This window comes from Pelmatolapia mariae, linkage group LG8 (genome assembly GCF_036321145.2).
Source record: "Pelmatolapia mariae isolate MD_Pm_ZW linkage group LG8, Pm_UMD_F_2, whole genome shotgun sequence".
Classification (NCBI taxonomy): domain Eukaryota; kingdom Metazoa; phylum Chordata; class Actinopteri; order Cichliformes; family Cichlidae; genus Pelmatolapia; species Pelmatolapia mariae.
Genome location: NC_086234.1, coordinates 29,069,928 through 29,090,696, shown reverse-complemented (window position 1 = coordinate 29,090,696; position 20,769 = coordinate 29,069,928). Strand labels below are relative to the sequence as shown.

Sequence of the window (20,769 nt, the reverse complement as noted above, 5' to 3'; positions counted from 1 at the left end):
TAGCCCCTTTTCCAGTTAGTACCTCCTCGGCACGGCTCGCCACGGTTTGCCATTTTGCTACAAAAAACAACACAGAGGTCTGACAAAAAGCCACAGACCGAGCAGTAGGTATATTCTTGCCTCGACACCCACATTTATTTCTTTGTTTATGTGGGATGCTCATATATGTTGCTATGACATCAATCAATTTACATCAGGTGGTACTAAATTGTTATGTCGTGGCAAGCTGTGTCTAGTTGGTGTGAGTAGGTACTAATGGAAAAGGGGCTTTTGTTCTTTCAAAAGTTAGTGTTATCTTCCTTTAATTTGGTTGATTCTGTTCATCTGTACGTAGCATTTTCCAGATGAACAGAATCAACTTTTTGGGATGGATGACTGATCATGCATAAAGATATATTCCATTTAATCCTCAGTTTGTATCTTTTTTAGTTCATAAGGTCATTTTATTATCTGACAGTTTCTTGGTCCCCCGACAGATCCCTCACAACATCTTCTAGTTAACTCTAACTTGTAAAAGTACTCTTCTAAAAACCTCCCCTGCAGAAAGAAGCAAAGCTTTGGTCAAAGGCGGAGCTGGAGGATTCCGTCACTCACCAACTGTACTACAGAAGAAAACTCTATGCTGCATGAGTAGAGCTAAGTTTCCCATCAGGATATCACAGTAGATACTGAGACAAGAGTGGGTAGGTAAGAGCAATTCAATGTGTAATTCAATGTCTAATAGTTAGGGTTTTATAAAAACAGTCATTTACTATTCCTTAAGTAACTAGTGAGAGGTTTGTCATTGTTTTTAAATGCATTTTTTTAAAGCAAAGTCAAGGAGACTGTCTTTGATTTCATTCATAACTTATTGGATTTGCATGTGCAGAGTATTTAAGATTAAGTACTTACCGTTTTAGTTGATTCTTCTATTTTAATGTGTGTTTTGTTGACTTGTTTCTGTAAAAGTAACTCTTCAGCTGAAAGGCTAAAATGTTTCTCTTCTACAAGATTATCATCAGTTCTAAGAACACCAGCCAAAGAGATTTTCTGTGACGATATGATGTTTCTGGCTTTAATTAGTACAGCCTGTATTAGTAATGTCATCTATTCTTTACAGGCTATGCTAATCTATGCCAGAATCACCAATGCGATGGATGGTGAGGCTATAATACTGTTCAAATATTTCTCAATGTTTGTCAGCTTTTGTGGGAATGCAGTGCTGTCTTGCGTATCTAATACTAAGGACAATCAAAATATATTTAGAGAAGGTTTGCTCTAATTTTATAGTCAACATATACAAGGTGACTCACAGTTTGTATGTTAAAAAAGTTTCATCAAAGTTTTCATTTAATTTTCAGTTATATCTGATGTGAACAAATTGTTTATTAAGACATTAATCTTTTACATTTAAGTCACATTTATAGCCTTATTTTACACATAACATGTAACTTGAGCTCTCTTACATTTATATAAATGATGACTAGATGTATATTGTGCTTAGCTCAACAAGTAGTAAATCTAGGTAGAACTCATACCAAGGATAAAAGAAAAAGCATTTAGTATAACACTGGGTTTTATTAAACAGTGATAAGTTACAAGAAGAGAGAAGAAAAAGAACAAAACAATCAATTTTTAATAAAGAATGTCATAAATGTTTAAAACAAGTGTAAGAATGCTTTCAAACCTATTGCTTGATGTGTCTTCTTAATTTTTGCATCTCTTTGAGCTAGTGTCAAAATCTAAAAAGGATGCCAGGAATGCTTTGGAAGAGAGGGGTTGTTTTTTTCATGTAATTTGGGTTGTGAAAAGCAACAGGATTTAAATGTAAATGTATAGTAAATGTGAATACATACATTTAATATGTCACTTGTTCTTTTCACGTTCAACTGAGTATCGAAAATAAGTAAACAACTCTGTTTTCACAGTTTTTTAAAACTGTGTTATAGAAAAGATGAAATAAGAACTGATGTTACAAACCACCAACCCTCCACACTGTGTTTGCTCACGTGAACAGCAGCTTTGTTTAGTTGGCTTTCAGTGTGGCCGTGTTTGATGCCATCTAATAGTTTATGTTATGATTGGAAGGATTAGGTCGACCATTGTATATCGGACGTGTAGCACTAAAATTCAATGTGATGTTTCACTATTTGAACAGGAGAAAGTATGTAGGTATTGCACACTGATCCTGTGCAAGATTACACCCTGACTTTACATTACAGTGTCCTGTTGATAAAATAAGTTCAGGTTTCAGTGAGGCAGGTTAAGAGGATGCTGTGGCAGACAGACAGAGGTCAAACATGATGAAGGATCTTACCTGGTAAGCTGAGGAGTCTGAATTTGTTCTTCTATTAAGAGAAGTGTTTTACTGGGCTCTTGTTGGATTGGTAGCAGGTCATGTTCTACATGTCTGCAGTCACTCAGTGAACAAAGGATGGCTGACTATGTTTTTCATACATAAAGAAGCATGTTTAAATTTATAGCTCTTTTACAACTACTAAGAAGTACTTGCCGCTATTCCCTGTGCAATATTTTGGCAGATGTGCAATTACCATCCCTATCCTTAATCACCATAGCCATTCCACCCTTATTTATTATATCCTATTATGATGCCCATGTACAAACTCCCACAGTGTGGGAGTTTATTGTATATTGTTTTCTTTACTTCTGCACCTTTGTAGTCTTGCTACCTAATTTTGCTGTGCATTCAACTGTACAATGGCAATAAAATAGTTCTAAGTTCTAAGGCAATTCACTTGTCTCACAACGGCCTTGACTGAATTTATGCTGTCCTCATTACAAGTTTTTGACAGTAATGTATTTTCAACTACATAGCTAGCTTGTTATATCCTTTATCAATACATCCTCTAAGGCACAGATGATTTGTTGTATTTGGTAGGGTTTAATTGTGAAAAATATGCAAATATTTGTAAAACATAAAAGAAAGCAAATTGTATGTGTATTATTACAGAAGTAAAATAACAATAACTGTAACATATGAGCAGCTTAGAGAAACAGTACTGTACAGACACATTTAATGTCTGCAAATAACCATGATCACAGATACAGTACTCAGTCCCAAAGGATAGTCAAAAAGCAAGCAGCTTAGAAATGAAACCATATTAAGCAAGGATTAAAGGGATTATTGCACTGCGATGCTCGGTCTATGAACCACTGAGCAAAAAGGAAGCTCCTTAGTGACCTCCACGTGTAACCCCAGTGATTATTACAGGCTCACATCCTGCAATACTGCTATTCACAATGACCACAAGATGGTGCCAAAGGGAATACCAAAGAAAGAAAAGCTATGGTTCCAATACAGGAATTTCTTTTAGGAAGCTCTTTTCACAGTTTCACACTGGGCTTCTCCGGTCCGCACATTAAAGCAGACTTGAGCAAGAAACTAAACTCTTAATGTATCCATGTGTATGTGAATGTGTGATTGGTAAAATGCCTTACACATATGCTGTGCATATAGAATAAACAGTTGTGATTATGTGTAAACTAGTGAATGACTTTTAGCAAAAGTGCTTTTAGATTTAAGTAGGAGCAGAAAAACGGTGTGCAAGAGCCAATCAAAGCAGCCACCGCTCTAAGTTTATACCTTACTAGTATCTAAATGGATGAGTTATTAAAAAGAATCTGACCATTATAAAGTCATTATGAAGAGAGAAACTATCCAAAGTAACTAGTTTGTAAAGATATTTGTAATGCTTATGACCTTTAGATAATTATTTACTTTGTTCCCTCCTCCCTTACATGATCTTCGGTGTGACTTAAGGAATCGGGAACAACCAAGTAACCTCGTAACCTCGTAACCTCTAAGGCTGAAAAATGAAGCCAACATGAAAGTGCCAATAACACTGGTACCTCTAAAGGTAAATTGAGGCTGATTCCAAAACTGAGGTAATCACAATAGGGCAATCAATTACTTACTTCAGACTTTTCTGTGTGATTGACATGTAGCTATTTCCAAACTGCTTGCTAGGACTCACTCTGTAGGTGGATGGATCGATCCAAATATCGACAATATTGATACCAATGATGGTAATGGTATCAGACTGATATCAGTGCGATTGATATATACTCTTCCCTAAGCTGACTTTATAAGTTGATATGAAATGTTTGTATCTGTATTGGTATAGGCAATACCATCAGTATCAGCATCAGAATGTGTAGTATGGCACACCACTACTCAACTCAGTCAACTGGAGTCACTGAACTGTGTGATATTTGGAGCAATCTAATTAATTTGAGAAATATTATGGCTTGCTATGAGGTACCAGCAGTCCAAGACATTTATGTACTTTGGTGAGTGAATGCTAGTAATTTATTAGTCTGTCACTTTGCACCAATGATCAGGTGTATCAGTAAATCATATGATTGCACCTTGCTAATGCTGACAAGCTGGACTGGATAGTCTGGATAAAGTAACATGTCTTGGCTGACTGAAATGGTACCTTATTGTCATTTGTAAAAGTATCAGTTGAATTCCTTAATTGTTCATTTTTATGTATTAAAATTATTTATTCTGTTTTTTCTTTCAGATGTGTCATGGTCACAATGAACCTGACCTCCAGCTCTGATCCTGTCTACTTCCTTACCAGCAGATTTCCTGGTGTGAGAGACCAGCCAGATACCATCATCACAGCTGACTCTGCTATCTTAGGTACTATGTACAACTGTAAAGCTGTGTAAATTATATGTGTACATGTTAAATGATATTCTATCTGAAAGAATACGTGCAGGGAATAGGAAATTATGCCTATAATTAGGAAAAGAAGGAAAAAGAAGACATATGAAGGACAGTCAAAGAACTAAAAAAGCAAAAAATACCAAAATGTAACAGAAAGCCACTTGACTTTATGCTGGTGACAGAGAGATAATAATGTAAAGCTGAGAAAAGAATTGTGGCAATCTGAAATGGAAATATGATTTGTAGGCACAATAATTTCAAAATTTGTTTTGTTTTTTCCAAATTAGGTTATTTTATTAGTTGAGAAAATTGATTCACAATAATAATATTCTCCACATTTTCAGGTGGCTCCTACCAGAGTATGGGCAATTCAACAGATAACAGAACATTAATGCTGCCTCCAGATGAGTTTAATCCATTAGGAGGGCATACAATCTGGCAGGTAATTGTTGTGGCAACAGTTCTACTTTTAACGTTGATCTTATTAGATCTGTTTTAGGGCTTCACTGTATAAATTCCATTGCTTCAGTACCAAGCCATGGAATTCTAACTACCACCAAAAATTCAGCTCATGGGTCTAGGGGCTTGATGGCTCCTTTGAATTTTTTGTGTACAGTAGATATTCCAGGGCAAACTTTGCATACATGAAAATTTATTTTCATAAAGAGACTTTTTATAAGTATGGTTACATTTTTGTTTTGTTCAGATTGAGATATTATTGTCAAACAAAACTGTTCCACATGTAATATAACGTTAAACTGACAGTGATGCAGGATGACATCTGCAGTGAAAGCGTGTCATTTGAACCGTTGCTTGACAAGTGAATCGTTTTCTGTATGTTCCTCATTTATCCTAAAGGTGTTATAGGTTTGGAGGAACTATATAGAGTAATAGATCATTTACTGCACAATGGCTGTTGAGTTTAAAGAAACAGTTCGTTTTTGATTTTTGCTTACGTCTTCACCTTCAGGTCATCATAATTGTCCTCCTCACTGGATCACTTTCTCTTGTCACTATTGTTGGCAACATCCTAGTGTTGGTGTCATTCAAGGTAAATAAGGCACTGAAGACAGTGAACAATTACTATCTGCTGAGCCTAGCCTTTGCTGACCTGACCATTGGAACGCTGTCTATGAATCTGTATACCACCTACATCATCATGGACCAGTGGGCCCTGGGACCAGTTGTTTGTGACCTGTGGCTTGCAATAGACTATGTGGCCAGTAATGCCTCTGTCATGAATCTGCTAGTCATCAGCTTTGACAGGTAAGTTGAATTAAAAAAAAAATTCAGTAAAGTAAATCTATCTACGGTCATGTATTTTGATGTATAAATTTTAATGATTTAAAAATAAATACATAAAATATGTATTGGAATCGCAAACATTTCCATGCTTTATGATGGAAATGTATCCATAGCCATGACAAAGCTTTCATGAGCGTCATGGGTTTGAAAATATCTAATTCTTTTGACTCTGAACAGCTTCGAATAGTTGCCTGCCTTCTTTTTGTATCCTCTTAGGTATTTTTCTGTGACCAGACCACTGACTTACATGGCCAAACGAACAACCAAGCGGGCCATGACCATGATTGGATTAGCCTGGTCTATCTCTTTTATTCTGTGGGCCCCAGCCATTCTGTTCTGGCAGTACATCGTGGGTGAGCGGACAGTACAGCCAAACGAGTGCTATATTCAGTTCTTGTCTGAGCCTATAATTACATTTTGTACAGCTATTGCTGCCTTCTACTTGCCAGTAACTATTATGGCAATCCTGTTCTGGAAGATCTATCAGGAGACAGAGAAGCGAGCTAAAGATGTACAGGGTCTCAAGGGATCTGGGTCAGGGAACAGCCCAAATCAGGTGCCACATGAAAGGGGTAGTAGTGGAAAAAAAGGTAGAGAAAGTGCACCCAACAACCAGAATATCTCAGCAGCTATGCTGCACCAGGTGAGGTCCCAAAACCACAGCAGCTATGGACTAAATTATTTGTCTTCTGAGAAGAACAATGCAAGCCTACCAGGAGGCGTAGAAAGTAGAGGGAAATGCAGCATGTTCTGCTTTGAGATTTCATCTCTTCTGCCAGTTCACCATGCATCCAAGAGATTAAAGGCCACATCACCACCAGCAGAACAGAGTAGCTGTGACAGCTTTAACAATAACGAGGCCTGGGATTCAGAAGACCAGTCAGGTTCAGAGGCAGAAGTCGATGCAAGATCTTCAAAAGGTTGGACATAGACCTATTTAGTGGTCTTTGTTTTCATAATATATAAATAAATACCCTACTACATGATGCTTAATGTTCATTACATGTCCCTTTTGATGTTTAATATATCTATACAGATGGTAAGAAGTCTAGAAAGGGGAAGGAAAACAAGGAAAAATATCCCCTGTCTACAAACATAAGTCCAAGAGGATCAAATGCAGCAACCTCCTGTTCTGCTGACCTATCACCTACAGCTATCACCATGAAAGACGCTGCAGTGGCCAAACGCTTTGCCTCCAAGGCCAAGACAGAGATCAGCAAGCGCAAGAACGAAAAAAAGGCAAATGAGAAAAAAGCTGCAAGGACACTTAGCGCCATTCTGTTTGCCTTCATTACAACATGGTTACCATATAATATCATGGTTTTGGTCAATACTTTTTGTCAGGACTGTATCCCTGAAACTCTCTGGGCTCTGGGCTACTGGTTGTGTTATGTTAACAGCACAGTCAACCCCATGTGCTATGCCTTATGCAACAAGACCTTCAGGACAACCTTTAGAGATATTTTAATGTGTCAGTGGAATCAAAGAAAGAACAAGCCTCATTTTTATCAGAGACAGGCTGTGGTATTCCATAAGAAAGCCCCCATGTAGAGAGTGGATCTTTGTTTAAAGCTGCACTTTCTAATCCACAAGGAGAGTTGGACGCCTTAACTTTAATGGAAACATAATTAATTGAAATTCACCCTCACAAATCTTTTTGTGTTCTATTAATTTATTTGTGTAGTTATTATTGTAGAGTTTTTACATTACAATATAAAGCCCCTTGAGGCAACTGTTGTTGTGATTTGGTGCTATATATAAATACAGTTAATTTGAATGTTATTGTATTCTTGCTTTTTTTCCAAGCTACTGTAGTAGAAAAACCGTAAATCGTCCAAAATATTGTATCTCCATTGCTTCTGTCTACATTTGGAATGGATAATTATCTTCCACAGATACTCCAAATAATCACGTTTCATGTATTTAGCATCATATCCATAAAAAAAAACTAGTCACCAGATATTACATACAGATGAATCACTAGAATATATCACCTTCAGTGTTTTTGGTGGGTGTATCTTTACATTGCCCACATGTCCAAATAACTCATGGATTAAACAGTTTCTCCACCCTGAGGCCAAATAATCAGTTTCAGTGAAAAAACAACTCTCAGTTTAACTTAAAAAAAAATCTTTAGAAACTTGAATATTTGCAAAGTTTGAGCCCATAAAATGACTTTGTGTAAAATCTCTGAGCTTCACTTTGGCACTTACTTCATGACACACTGTATTTTTATTTGCTGGTCCTAATAACTACGATGTTCAAGTAGATTAATTTTAGTTTCATTTATGAAATGACAATCTTGAAGGATCTATAAGTTTTCTGGATTCAATTCAAAATCAGATCAAAGCACCACAATGTCTTTTTTTACAACCCAAGTAATCCACACATACAAAGAAATCAAAACAACTAGTCGAATAAATTTTGCGTAATAATACAAAATGATACAGGGAATAAGTATTGAGCATGCTTACTGAAATTTATATAATACTTAGTACAACTAGCTGCATGCATTGCTTGGGTGTGATCTTTGATCCATTTTTTCACACAAACTGTCTTCAAATCTTAAAGGTTTCAGAGTCTGAACTCGGATTTTTAGTTCTTTCCAAAGATTTATAAATGGATTCAAGGCGGGGCCATTTCAGAAGATGTATTTTCTTTCTCCAATTGAGAATTTTCTTTCTGTGTGTTTGGGAATTGTCTTGCATTGTCTACCCTCGTTTTACATGCAGCATCATGGCTGATGGCAACAGGTCAAGGATGTCTTGGTACATTACTCCATTTATCCTCCCTTTAGTTATATGAAGTCTGCCAAGTTTGAGCATGACCACATGCTACAAAAAACAATCCCCACCATAGTGTTTCCACCTCCAAACTTGGTTGGTATGGTGTTTTTGAGGTGCCATTTCTCCTCCTCCTCCACAATGTGTGCAGTGAGATCAAGAGAGTTTAATTTTGGTCTCATTTGACAAGACTATGTTCACCCAGTAGATCATTGGCTTGTCTAAATGTTTTGCAGAAAACTTTAAGTGACCCGCAAATTTATTTATCAGCAATGGAGTGAGCTGAAAAATCACAAAAATTTTATGGCCTGGAAAAGTAGCCCTCAAGGATTTGTTATTTGTAAGGTTACAGTAACCTTTAAGAACACTGTAAATGTTATAAAAATAAACAGGTTTTTACCATTACTATTTCACAAAGGCTTAAAAAAGGAATGTCCACAATTTAGACTATTTTAATGTGGGATATTTTATTAAAGCAATTTAGCAGGAGCAAAGCAAAAGCACAACCAAAAAATAATGATCACATAATCAAATCATATTTAATTATACTTATCCAATTAATCTAACCTGAGCTAATGCTCATTTCTAATACTAATCTGGAAAGGAGAGCTGCTGAATTGATAAGAATTTAGCAATTCCGATTCCATTATCGATATCATCGATGTCTATTCCTTATTGATTCTTATTGGTTCAACTTTGATCTACAGGTTCTCAAGGGATCTGGGTCAGGCAACAGCCTGATTGGCTCCACTTTGAGAGTCATCACCATCTCTAAGCAGCATATCAAAGATGTTACATTCATGCAAATGACTTACATGCTGAGTGGTTAAATAATTTTTGTGCATGTTGGAGGTGTTTCCCCTCTCAGGTAACAAACTGATGTTTGGCTTCACCACAAATAACACAAATAATTACTCAGCTTTAACATTACTCTGTGTTCTTGGCTAGCTTAGTGTTAGCATGCTATCTGTGCAGGTGCTGTGGTAACACTGTGATGCAGCTGTTTCTGTCCTGGAGCAGTCTCCACTTTACCATCGCACTCTCATCCTTTTGTGCAATAAAAATAAAAGTAATGTCCATATCCACACTGTAGTCTTCCCCAGTATTTTCCTCCTCCAAAACAAGACCTGAAATCAGCAGATCAGCATGAGTGCAAGAACTGATAAGCGGGATCAATGGACAAGCAGAGTAAAGACTATAAGGAATCAGACTCCTGGGAACCTCGATACCCATCCCTAGCCTTGGCCATGATGCCCTTATCTCTCATCCATGTTGATATCATCTAATAGGAAAGTAGCTCCCTTTGGAAATTCAGTCCCCTAGGAATAAGGTAAAAATCCAGATCTTCTTGAAGTTATAATCCACAGGAACACAGTAGACATCCTTGGAAGTTGTAATCCAGAAGAAAAACAATGGAAATTCAAGTCTTCTTGAATTTATAACCTAAAATGTACAAAAAATCTAAAACCAATTTTTGGGTCCACCGATGAACCTTGAATTACAGTGTTTTGCTCATCCACAGAAGACCGAGAAGAACAACCTCAAATGTTCCTACAAGCCTTCTTTTTATAAAACAATGATGTATTGACTTTTTTGGAAACAAGACAAACAACAACAAATTAGCACAGCCAAATACAAACAGAAGGGAAAAAAACACAGGTACATAAGTTACAAATATCAATATCTGGGTCAAAATATGTACAGTATTCCACATTTAAAGTCAAGGGGAAAAAATACAGACATTAATTATTATGTTTATATAATAGCTCGTCAAGTTCACGAGGTAGGGGATCAAACAAAACCCGACATATCCTATAGCATGCATCACAATTGCCCTTTATAATGGCCTACAACCCCCCTTTTATACTCATTTGCTCATATGAGCAAATTATAAAAAAAAATTGTATGATATGATGCCAACATTCTTCAGATATAAGGTCCCCCTATTTCAGTGTTGGGAAGCTTACTTTTAAAATGTATTCCACTACAGATTACAGAATACATACCCCAAAATGTAGTTTATAATGTATTCTGTTAAGTTACTTAATGCGAGTAACGTATTCTGAATACTTTGGATTACCTGATATATTGTCATGCTTTTTACAACAACATGAATGTACTATTGCTGTGTGATTTATTACTGTTATTGAAGGCTACTCGCCGCCAAGCTAACATTGTTAGCTGGTGTTGGCTGAGGTTAGTTCATAGACTGTAGACTGTTAGACTTAATTAACAATTTGCAGGTAGCATTAACAACCTGCTAGCTGCAAATAATCATGTGCAGTTCTGAAAGCAATACCAGCTAGATTTTTAAATCTTAATATAAAATGAGTAACAGTAGGGTGGACATTAGGCAAGGCTGCGCTCTTTGCAGTGATCTCGTATTGAAAACTATTTCTGTATCAGTAATATGTTTACTTTCTGACCTGGTCCTGGGTCACTGACCCAGTGTTTAGTATTCTATGTGCCTCTCTTATGTTTGGTCTCTGTGTTTCTTAGTTGCTCTGTATCCCCTAGTCAACTCTGCGGCTCAGTGTTACGTTTCCTGTTTTACTTTGAAGGTCTGTGTCCTAGGTGAATGTACTGAGTTTTGCTTCCCTTTGGTCTCATCATGTCTGATTTGTCCCAGCTGTGCTGTCCTCCTGTGTCTCATTCCCCTCATTATTCCCCAGTGTATTTAAGCCTTGTGTTTCTCTGTGTCAGTGTTGTGTCCTCCCTCATGCTGTGTGTTCCTCTTGGAGTTTCTCAGATCAGCTGACAAGCTGCTCCTGGAGGTACCCAGATCCAAGAGAAAGCTCAGAGGGGACAAGGCCTTCTCTATTGCTGCTCCTAACCTCTGGAACAATCTGCCCCAGCACATTAGAGAGGCCCCTTCACTGTCCACTTTTAAAACGTGTCTTAAAACCCATTTTTACTCCTTGGCATATGACACTGTATGACCCTGATTTTATTGATTTTACTGTTCTTAATCTATTGTGCTCATTTTATTGTTTTTAATTCTAATTATCATTGTATACTTTTTTTTTATTTTGTGCTATTTGTGCTAATTGTATTATTTTAAGTTTTTATTTATTTTATTTATTTTGAGTAAATCTCTCTCTCTCTCTTTTTAAAAAAAACCTTATTCATGTATCATTTGTGGCGTGCCAAGTGTACAGCACTTTGTGTTCAGCTGTGTTGTTCTGAAAGTGCTATATAAATAAATTGCTTGCTTGCTTGCTAAAGATGTTTCACAAAGAAGAGTCATTAAAGAGGCCATGTGTTTCCACTGTGAACAACTCTCTTTGAATGGATAATTCAAGTGCATTTGAGGCTGAAAGTATTCACAGATGCACAGGTTTAAATCTGATTAAGTCCTTTCAGAGTCGTCTCTATTTTCAAGTTTTTCTGTTATAGTAAGTTAAAAGTCTCCGTTCAGCTCATCAACTGAATGAAAAAAACTTTTTTTCTGCCACTACACATTTTAACACACAATCTTCCTTTTCATTTGCAAGCTCTTTTTTACATTGACATTAATGTTAGTGGGGCTAACTGCTATGAGACAATATATTTATATGGTTTGAACCACAGAGAATGTGATCCATTTCAGCTTATAAACTGTAATCTTATTCAGCTTTGACTATTTCTGACAGATATTTTAATAATTGTTTTTTATTAAGAAAAATCTATCCTTCATGTTGGTTTTTGAACTAAAAACCAACATGAAGGCCCTTATAACCTATCCCCAGCTGCACAGTGTGTGAGCTACCAGCAGCACCTTTATTCCTCTCAGGTCCTGAAAGATTTGTGCCTCCATCCCAGTCTTTCCATTTCTCCCAGTCTACCTCACAAAAAGCGCTCTACTGAGCACACAGTGCCTGCGTCATTCCTTTCAGCAGATGGAGATGAGGAGGAGGGGGAGGGTAAGACAGAGTGAGAAAGCGGTGGAAGAAGAGGGAGCCATATGTCTACTCTGCATCAGTGTCAACATCACTGCCACGCGAGCCTTCGTCACCGGAAAACAACAAGGAAGATCGTCACACAGGAGAGCTTAAAAGAACAATCATCAATAGCAGCAGCAGCCGCAGCAGCGGCTCCTCCTTCACCAGACGCGCATCCACAAATTGGGCAAGAAGCTTGAAATTGAGCATCTAAATACTGTCCTAGAAGCTCCTCTAGGCATGACCTGAGGAAGCGGCAGCTAGTCATCGAGCTCTCTCGCTCCATCAACATGGGTAACCAAGAGACAAAGCAAAAGAAAGCAGCAGCAGCATCAAGCAACGGAAGCTACCCATCGCTAGATGAAGGATGGAGAGAGGGAGGAGGGGACGTAAAAAAAGGAGGAAAGAAACTCCATGGTAAACATGGAGGTAAAGGAACAGGCAGTGCAGGAGGAAGGGGAGTGACGAATGGCACAGGACTAGGTAAAAATAAAAATAAATCAGAGTCCAAGTCTTCTGTTTTCTCCATCCGGAAGCGAAAGGGTAACCTTAAAGGAAAAGGAGACGTGTGTTCATCAGTGAAAGGCTCAAAAGAGGATGTTTTAGCATCTCAGCACGATGAGCTGGACAGCACAAAAACACCTGATCTGTCTGCAGATGAGCTGGGGCAGTCGGACACTGAGGCTGCCTTTCCTGAGAAGAGAAAGAAGCAGGGGAAAAGGGATGGAGATGAGAGAGACGAGAAGCATGAGATGCAGCAGAAAGCATCGACAGCAAACTCTCCCGCAGAAGATGGAGGGCAGAAGGGAGGGAGCTCGGGATCAGACACTGATATCTACAGTTTCCACTCAGCAGCTGACCATGAGGATTTGCTTGCGGATATCCAGCTTGCTATAAGGCTCCAGCAACAGCAGCATGGGGGGGCTACCTCAATTGTGGAAACACAAGGAGGGGGAGGAAGGAATCTAATTTGGGGGGAAGGAAAGGATAGGAGGAAACAGAGTAATGGGGTAGTTAAATTAACTCCTCCTGAGGTGCTTGACCTGACCCCAGAATTAGAGCTGGGGTCTGATGCCTTGTCATTCCTGGAGGGAGGATCTATTATTGGCTCTGTCAAGCAAAACGCGCCACTTCCCACACAGAATAGCCCCTTCAATGCAGAGGTTATTGAGAAGAATGAGGACAGGCATCTGGAGCTAAAGGGGCAGGGGGAAAGAGAAGCTGCTCTTTGTGTTTCCACAGGCACAAAAGACCAGCATGCTTTGCTTCAGCAGCGCCCTCACACAGATATTTCCATAGCTACTGAAGGGGGGGCAACAGTCTGCCCGGTGACCATGACAACTGTTGGTAACAGTTTCCGCGATTTTACATTTGACAGCACTGGGAAAATCACAGGGGAAGAGGAGGGAGCAAGTGCTGAAACCCAGCAGCAGCAGGAGAGGGAGCTTGAGATGGATGCTAATCTCAGTCTTCCACTGCCAGACGACAACCATAAAAGTCCTGAGCCACTAGAGGGACTGAGTTCAAGAACTGTATTTGAAGAAGGTGAGATTCACTTAGGCTCAGGTACCAGCGCTGAGTCTCTTGAGGACTGCTTGAGTGCTGACTCTGAACCCAGCCCCTCTACCAGCACCAAGGCTTCCCCCTCCAACCAGCAGTTTAGGAGGAGCAGTGCCTGCTTTAGCCCACTACTTCCTCAGGAGAGCCCCACATTGGCAAAACGCCTCCTCAAGTCTGCCCACCCCGCCACCTGCTCTAGTCCTGTGGTCAAACCTTACCCTCCCATCTTCCCGTCCTACATCAAAACCACTACAAGACAGCTCAGTTCCCCAGGGCACTCACCATCTCATAGCCCCCTCTCCCCACGCAGAGCTCACCATAACTTTCACAGGTACTGGTTGTTTGCATGGCTGATACTGGTTCTAGAATTTTAAAGCACTGTAATGTCAAAATGATCATATGAGACCTAATTTAAAACGTAACATCTAACAAGATTAGCCTATTTAGCACATACAAAAAACTCAAATCTTAGCCCCACGTGGATTAAAACAGACTATATTCTTTTAGTTTTCATAATTTCTCTTATTTTCCAGAATAATCTCAACATTTTGGCTGTTATTTCATTGTTTTAGAAACATAGGTTTGTGGCAAAGTGGCACTGAGCAATTTTATTGTAGTAAAAGGCATTAATAATGAGAGATCAGCTAGACTGTAAGCAAACCACTAGATCAAGGACGTATTTACAGTGGATAAAATAAGTACTGTATACGTCACCAGTATTCTAAAAAATATATATATATTTCTAAAGGTGCTATTGACATGAAATTCTCACCAGATGTTGGTAACAACCCATCCAATTCACACATGCAAAGAAATCAAACCATAGTTGTGCATAAATTTGGGTATTTATAATAATGAGAAATGACACAGGAAAAAAAGTATTGAACACACTTACTGAAAAAGTTTTAATACTTTGTACAAAAGTCCTTGTTAGTGATGACAGTTTCATGGAGTTGCATGGAGGAAATAGTAGTATGCATTGCTCAAGTGTGATTTTGGCCCACACAAACAGTTTTCAAATTTTGAGTGCTCCACGGGACCCTTCTATGAACTCAGAGCTTTAGTTCTTTTCATAAATTTTCAGTTGGATTCAGGTCAGCAGGATTCTAGCCATTTTATTTTCTTTCTCTGAAACTTTTGGTTTTCTTGTTTTCTTCTCTGTGTTTGGGATCATTGCCTTGTTGAAATGTGCACCCTCATTTCATCTTCATTATCCTGGTAGATGGCAACAGATTTTTGTCAAGAATATCTTGGTACATATTTCCATTCATCCTTCCTTTAATTATATGAAACGTGCCAGTGCGGTATGCTGAAAAACAGCCCCACACCATGATGTTCCCCCCTCCAAACTTCACTGTTGGTGTTTTTTGGGGTGATATGCAGCATATTTGACCCTCAAACATGTTGTGTATTATGGCATTTAAAGAGTTCTCCCAGTATTCCACTCGTCTAAATGTTGTTAAGCAAACTTTAAATGTGCTTCAACATGCTTTTTCTTCAGTAATTGAGTCTTGCATGGTGAGCAATGCCTGTCATGGCAGTTGAGTGCATTGCTTATTGTTTTCTAAAACAATTGCACCTTAGCGCTCCACAAGTGATGCTTGGCACTTGGAGAACTCTTATGATGATTCTTTTCACTCCACTGTCTAGTGTGGATCTAACTGGCTCGTATTAATTTGCACTAAGTGGCAGACTTGCTTTTTAATCACTCATAGAGTTTAGCTGGTGTAATGACCTTCTGTGCCTTTTTCCACACTCTCTTTCTTCATGTATTTAATAGTTTTTCTTTGGGTCATTTTTCAGTATTGCAGATAATTTATGGAACTATATGGTTTGATTTCTCTTTACATGTATAGATTGGATGAGTTGTTACTGACATGGTAAGAATTTTGTGACAATAGCTGAACTCATGGCTAAACTCAAGATGAATATTACATTATTACGCAAACATCTGAGTGATCAGCTTCCTGTTTAAGCTCACTGTGCTCACCATACTTGTAAGCTTGCACAGTTTTTTCTGCATTGAGCAAATTTATGAAATATTATAGATGTTTTAACTTTTACTAATTTAAAAAAAAATTCAGCTCCAGTCTCAAACAAGGAGTCTTTCACATCTTCTCACTATATCACAAAGTTGGAGAACCTTCTTTATTTGACAAATAGATCTAGCTAAAATGTTTTTTACAACCTGGCTGGTCATTGGACTGCTTTTTTTTGTCAGACTTTGTTATAGTGTTGTTACCATGCCACAAGCTCTTTGAAAATGACTTATTATTACTATTGATATCTGCTATGTAAGAAAAGCTACAACACAATAACTCTTACCTTGGTCTGTCTCTAAGGACAACATTTTTCTCAACAAACCATTGTGGAGTAATACAGTAGTTTAATGTGTTCACTGATTATTGGATGCAAATCATCTTTCTGTGATATTTTGGAAGATCTCAGTGTGTCTACAAGAAGGAAATGTTCCACAGAGGCTAAACGCTTTTGTACTAAGCTGTAAATGTGCGTTTTAATGTTTAGTTGAGCACTTTATGTTCATGGAGAGGATGAAGGCTCTGTCAGTTTGCCTAAAATGGAAGAAATCAGAAAACTGTGGAAAAGTAAAACTAACTGTAAACACACTGCAAGAAATGCACTTGCAAAGCTAAGCTAACCAGGAACATAAATGTTACAGGATGATGGCTGAAGGTCGGCAGGTGCGCAGAAAACGCTCCAGAAGCCTTGCTAGCCCTTTGAGTCGCTCAGCTGACTGGACAGAGGAACTAGACAGGCGATTGAGAGGCAAGGAGGAAGATGGAGGCGGCTCACTGAGCTCAGGAGAATATTTGGGGGGCCACACAGGCGGAGGCAGCCAGCCCATCTGTGGAACGAGAAGATTTTCATGTGGACAAGTATCTACTTGTGGTTTTCAGGATGTCTTTACAGGTGAGTATTAAACAGGGTTAGAAATTAGTTTTTGGAGATCAGTTTCATTTTTAAAACTGTATCTGGACATGTGTGTGTGTAAGCAGGAATTATTGTGTGGATGCCCTAAAAGGGCTTCCACACTATTGAGTTCCTGTTTCTCTTTATTGTGTGGATGCCCTAAAAGGGCTTCCACACTATTGAGTTCCTGTTTCTCTTTATTCTTTATTCCACTATTTGTGTGGATGCCCTAAAGGGCTTCCACACTATTGTTTTCCTGTTTCTCTTTATTGTGTGGATGCCCTAAAGGGCTTCCACACTATTGAGTTCCTGTTTCTCTTTATTCTTTATTATTCTGGTTGCTTCCGTACGTTTTTCGGCACTTAACTACTCCCTCAGTTTTCAGCCGATTTTCTCAGTTCAAACTCTAAACTGTTCTGCTCTTTCTGCTAATTCCAGCTATGACTTTTGGTGTTTATTACTATTATACTTTTTAAAATATTACACTTTTTTCCTTTAATTTGTCCCATTGAAATGAATGGAAAACTTCCACAATTCTGCTAAAACTTGCTTGGTTTTGAAACTTAACTGCTTCCTCATACTTTCACCTAGAAACTCCATTCAAACTTTAAAATGTTCTCAGATTATTGGGCTATTCCTGTGTGATTCAGCTTTTTCAGATCTTCTACCGTTTTAATCTTATCTCTCTTTAAGTTTTCAGTTCTAAAATTGTGATTTTTCAGAAAATACATGCGTTGCTATGGTTGCTATGCAATTAACTCAGAGTGAGTGCTGGTCTGTTCTGAATTTTCTCTTCATGTCCAAACAACTTCTTGCTACTCGCTCAATTTCCACTCAACCCCCACAAATTATACATCAAAACGTAGGTATTTTTGCTGGCTTTCAAACAATGTTACTATCTTTATTGTGAGATTTACCGTTTTTTCGCAATTCACCTCGAAGTGACACATAGTCAGGTTACTCCCCATTCAAAGTGTATAGGGAGGTTTTGAAATTCAGAGCTGAAATTCTGTAACAGGAGGCATTTTAAAATCGCCATATCTCTTGAACAAAGCAAAGTTAGGACATGAAGCTTGTGCCAATATATCTTCAGACACTCCTGACACTCACAGTGGAAGCAGTTTTTACATTCATCTTACCGTTGAGCAATGAATTACGTTTGTTTGAGGGGTGGAAATCTGTCCTCCTCTCAGTTCTCACACTGTGAAAATGAAGCTGTTTCTTCTCTCGTCATATCTCCGCGACGGAGGTACAAAGAGCAATGAAAATCGCAGTCAAAATACACCAAAGTCCGCTGATTCACCCAGTACAAGAATTATTCTGCTAGCCCTCCTAGTTTTTGAGTTACACGACGTTTTGTAACTCAAAAAAACGGCGCTTTTCGCCGCTCACCGCGATCTATTTTCTGACTGCACAAATGTCTGTCTTTCAGCGGCCCGCCCCCTTGCCAGCTGGCGCAATCAGTAATGACACGGCTCTGCACCCCTTGCTTCAACATTTTTTTTTTCATTACAAATTTAAACACTATCACAGACCTGTCATTTATATTGATCATTTATCACAATTCTGCAAAGTTTTATAATTTTAGCAGCTTTTCTAATATAGACCTAAATACATACAAGTACACAGCCTAATGAAGCAGACAGAGGCAGTAGCTCTGATTGGTGAATTTGAGCAGAATCAGGTTGTCCTTTCATTTCATTTCTTTATTTATTTCACACATGGTTCATCGTGTTTCTTTTTCTACATACAGAACCTTCTGCCTCTTTTCAGCAGAAATTCTGCCTCTTTTCAGCAGAAATTCTGCTCATTCACCTCTTTTCAGCGCAACGTTCTGCTTCTTTGCCACTTTTCAGCTGAAATTCTGCTCATTCACCTCTTTTCAGCGCAACGTTCTGCTTCTTTGCCTCTTTTCTGCAGAAAGTCTGCTGATTCATCTCTTTTCTGCTCATTTTAGCCTTTTCACCTTTTTCAATGCTTTCATCTTTTTCAAATCATAGAGTTCAAATCAAAATATAGTATTTTTACCAAAGCATTGTATTTGTACGAAGTACAGTATTTCTGCCAAATCATAGAATTACTGCAATTACATAGTATTTTGAGGAATCCCTTTTGTTATAGTATTGCTTCTAAGTCATAGTATTTCTGCTTTGTCATAGTATTTGTACTGAAACATAGTATTTCTGCCAAATCATAGTATTACTGCTATTTCATAGTATTTGAGTGAAATTACAGTGTTTCTGCAAAAACATTGTATTTCTGCTACTGTATTTCCGCTGTATTACGTAGTGGCAAAGTAGGAGGCTGACTGTTACTAAGTGCATCAGTGTACATAGGTCATCTCTTGTGTTGGAGTGCCCTCTTGTGGCGCCTTTTGGGTAGTGCCTTAGTAAACGTGAACGCTGCAAACAAGTGGTATCAGACTGGTTTGTAGTGGAGGAATTTGTTGCCAGTTTCTTTCGTCTTTAATCCGTATTCATGTTGTAATGTAGTAGTACCACAATATGGAAGTTTTGGCACAAATACTTTGATTTGGTATACTTTAGCTTCTTCAGCCCTTTTCAGCAAAATTTTCATTTTTTTCAACCCTTTTCAGCACAAATTCCAGCTTTTTTGGCTGTTTTCATAAAAAAAAAATATTTTCAGCAGAAACTCTGCTGATTCATCTCTTTTCAGTGCAAGTATCTGCTTCTTTGCCTCTTTTCTGCAGAAATTCTGCTGATTCACCTCTTTTCTGCAAAATTTTCAGCCTTTTCACCTCTTATCAGCACAATTGTTAACGCTCCATGGCAGAAACAAGTACACAGCCTGATGAAGCAGACAGAGGCAGTACCTCTGATTGGTGAGATTGAGCAGAACCAGGTAATCAGTAATGACACGGCTCTACACCTCAAAGGTCGTAGGTTCAATCCCACCTTGCTTCAACATTTTTTTTTCATTACAAATTTAAACACTATCACAGACCTGTAATTTATATTGATCATTTATTACAATTCTGCAAAGTTTTATAATTTTAGCAGCTTTTCTAATATGGACCGAAATACATACAAGTACCCAGCCTAATGAAGCAGACAGAGGCAGTAGCTCTGATTGGTGAATTTGAGCAGAATCAGGTTGTTCTTTCATTTCATTTCTTTATTTATTTCACGCATGGTTCATTGTGTTTCTTTTTCTACATACAGAACCTTCTGCCTCTTTTCAGCAGAAATTCTGCCTCTTTTCAGCAGAAATTCTCCTGATTCATCTCTTTTCTGCAAAATTTTCAGCCTTTTCACCTTTTTCAATGCTTTCATCTTTTTCAAATCATAGAGTTCAAATCAAAATATAGTATTTTTACCAAAGCATTGTATTTGTACGAAGTACAGTATTTCTGCCAAATCATAGAATTACTGCCATTTTATAGTATTTTGAGGAATCCCTTTTGTTATAGTATTACTTCTAAGTCATAGTATTTCTGCTTTGTCATAGTATTTGTACTGAAACATAGTATTTCTGCCAAATCATAGTATTACTGCTATTTCATAGTATTTGAGTGAAATTACAGTGTTTCTGCAAAAACATTGTATTTCTGCTACTGTATTTCCGCTGCATTACG

General features: G+C 38.1%; 2 protein-coding genes across 3 annotated transcripts in view; both read left to right on the top strand.

Annotated features, from left to right (window-relative positions):
- The first annotated feature begins 598 nt into the window (after window positions 1-598).
- LOC134633336 (muscarinic acetylcholine receptor M1-like) lies at window positions 599-7,697 on the top strand. Of its 2 annotated transcripts, none has more exons than XM_063482208.1 (6): window positions 599-683; window positions 4,527-4,648; window positions 5,020-5,117; window positions 5,646-5,941; window positions 6,197-6,900; window positions 7,017-7,697. In XM_063482208.1, exons 2-6 carry the CDS (start codon window positions 4,534-4,536, stop codon window positions 7,529-7,531), a joined length of 1,728 nt encoding a protein of 575 aa, XP_063338278.1. In that variant the 5' UTR covers window positions 599-683; window positions 4,527-4,533; the 3' UTR covers window positions 7,532-7,697. The 2 variants fall into 2 exon arrangements, with proteins under 2 accessions (XP_063338278.1, XP_063338279.1); XM_063482209.1 differs by lacking the exon at window positions 599-683 and adding an exon at window positions 3,835-3,857.
- Window positions 7,698-12,520: 4,823 nt separating this feature from the next.
- The window catches only part of LOC134632895 (formin-2-like), a 78,988-nt gene continuing 70,739 nt past the window's right edge, over window positions 12,521-20,769 (top strand). The window contains exons 1-2 of the mRNA XM_063481760.1: window positions 12,521-14,574; window positions 16,924-17,174. Coding sequence (XP_063337830.1) covers window positions 12,974-14,574; window positions 16,924-17,174 — 1,852 coding nt within the window. The 5' untranslated portion in view covers window positions 12,521-12,973. The remainder of the gene's footprint in view (window positions 14,575-16,923; window positions 17,175-20,769) is intronic.

Bases quoted from the DNA above. Each gene is read 5' to 3' on its own strand.
- LOC134633336 (XM_063482208.1), top strand. From the start codon at position 4,534: ATGGTCACAATGAACCTGACCTCCAGCTCTGATCCTGTCTACTTCCTT. The intron at 4,649-5,019 runs GTACTATGTACA...CCACATTTTCAG, and splicing joins AGCTGACTCTGCTATCTTAG to GTGGCTCCTACCAGAGTATG. The intron at 6,901-7,016 runs GTTGGACATAGA...ATATCTATACAG, and splicing joins CGATGCAAGATCTTCAAAAG to ATGGTAAGAAGTCTAGAAAG.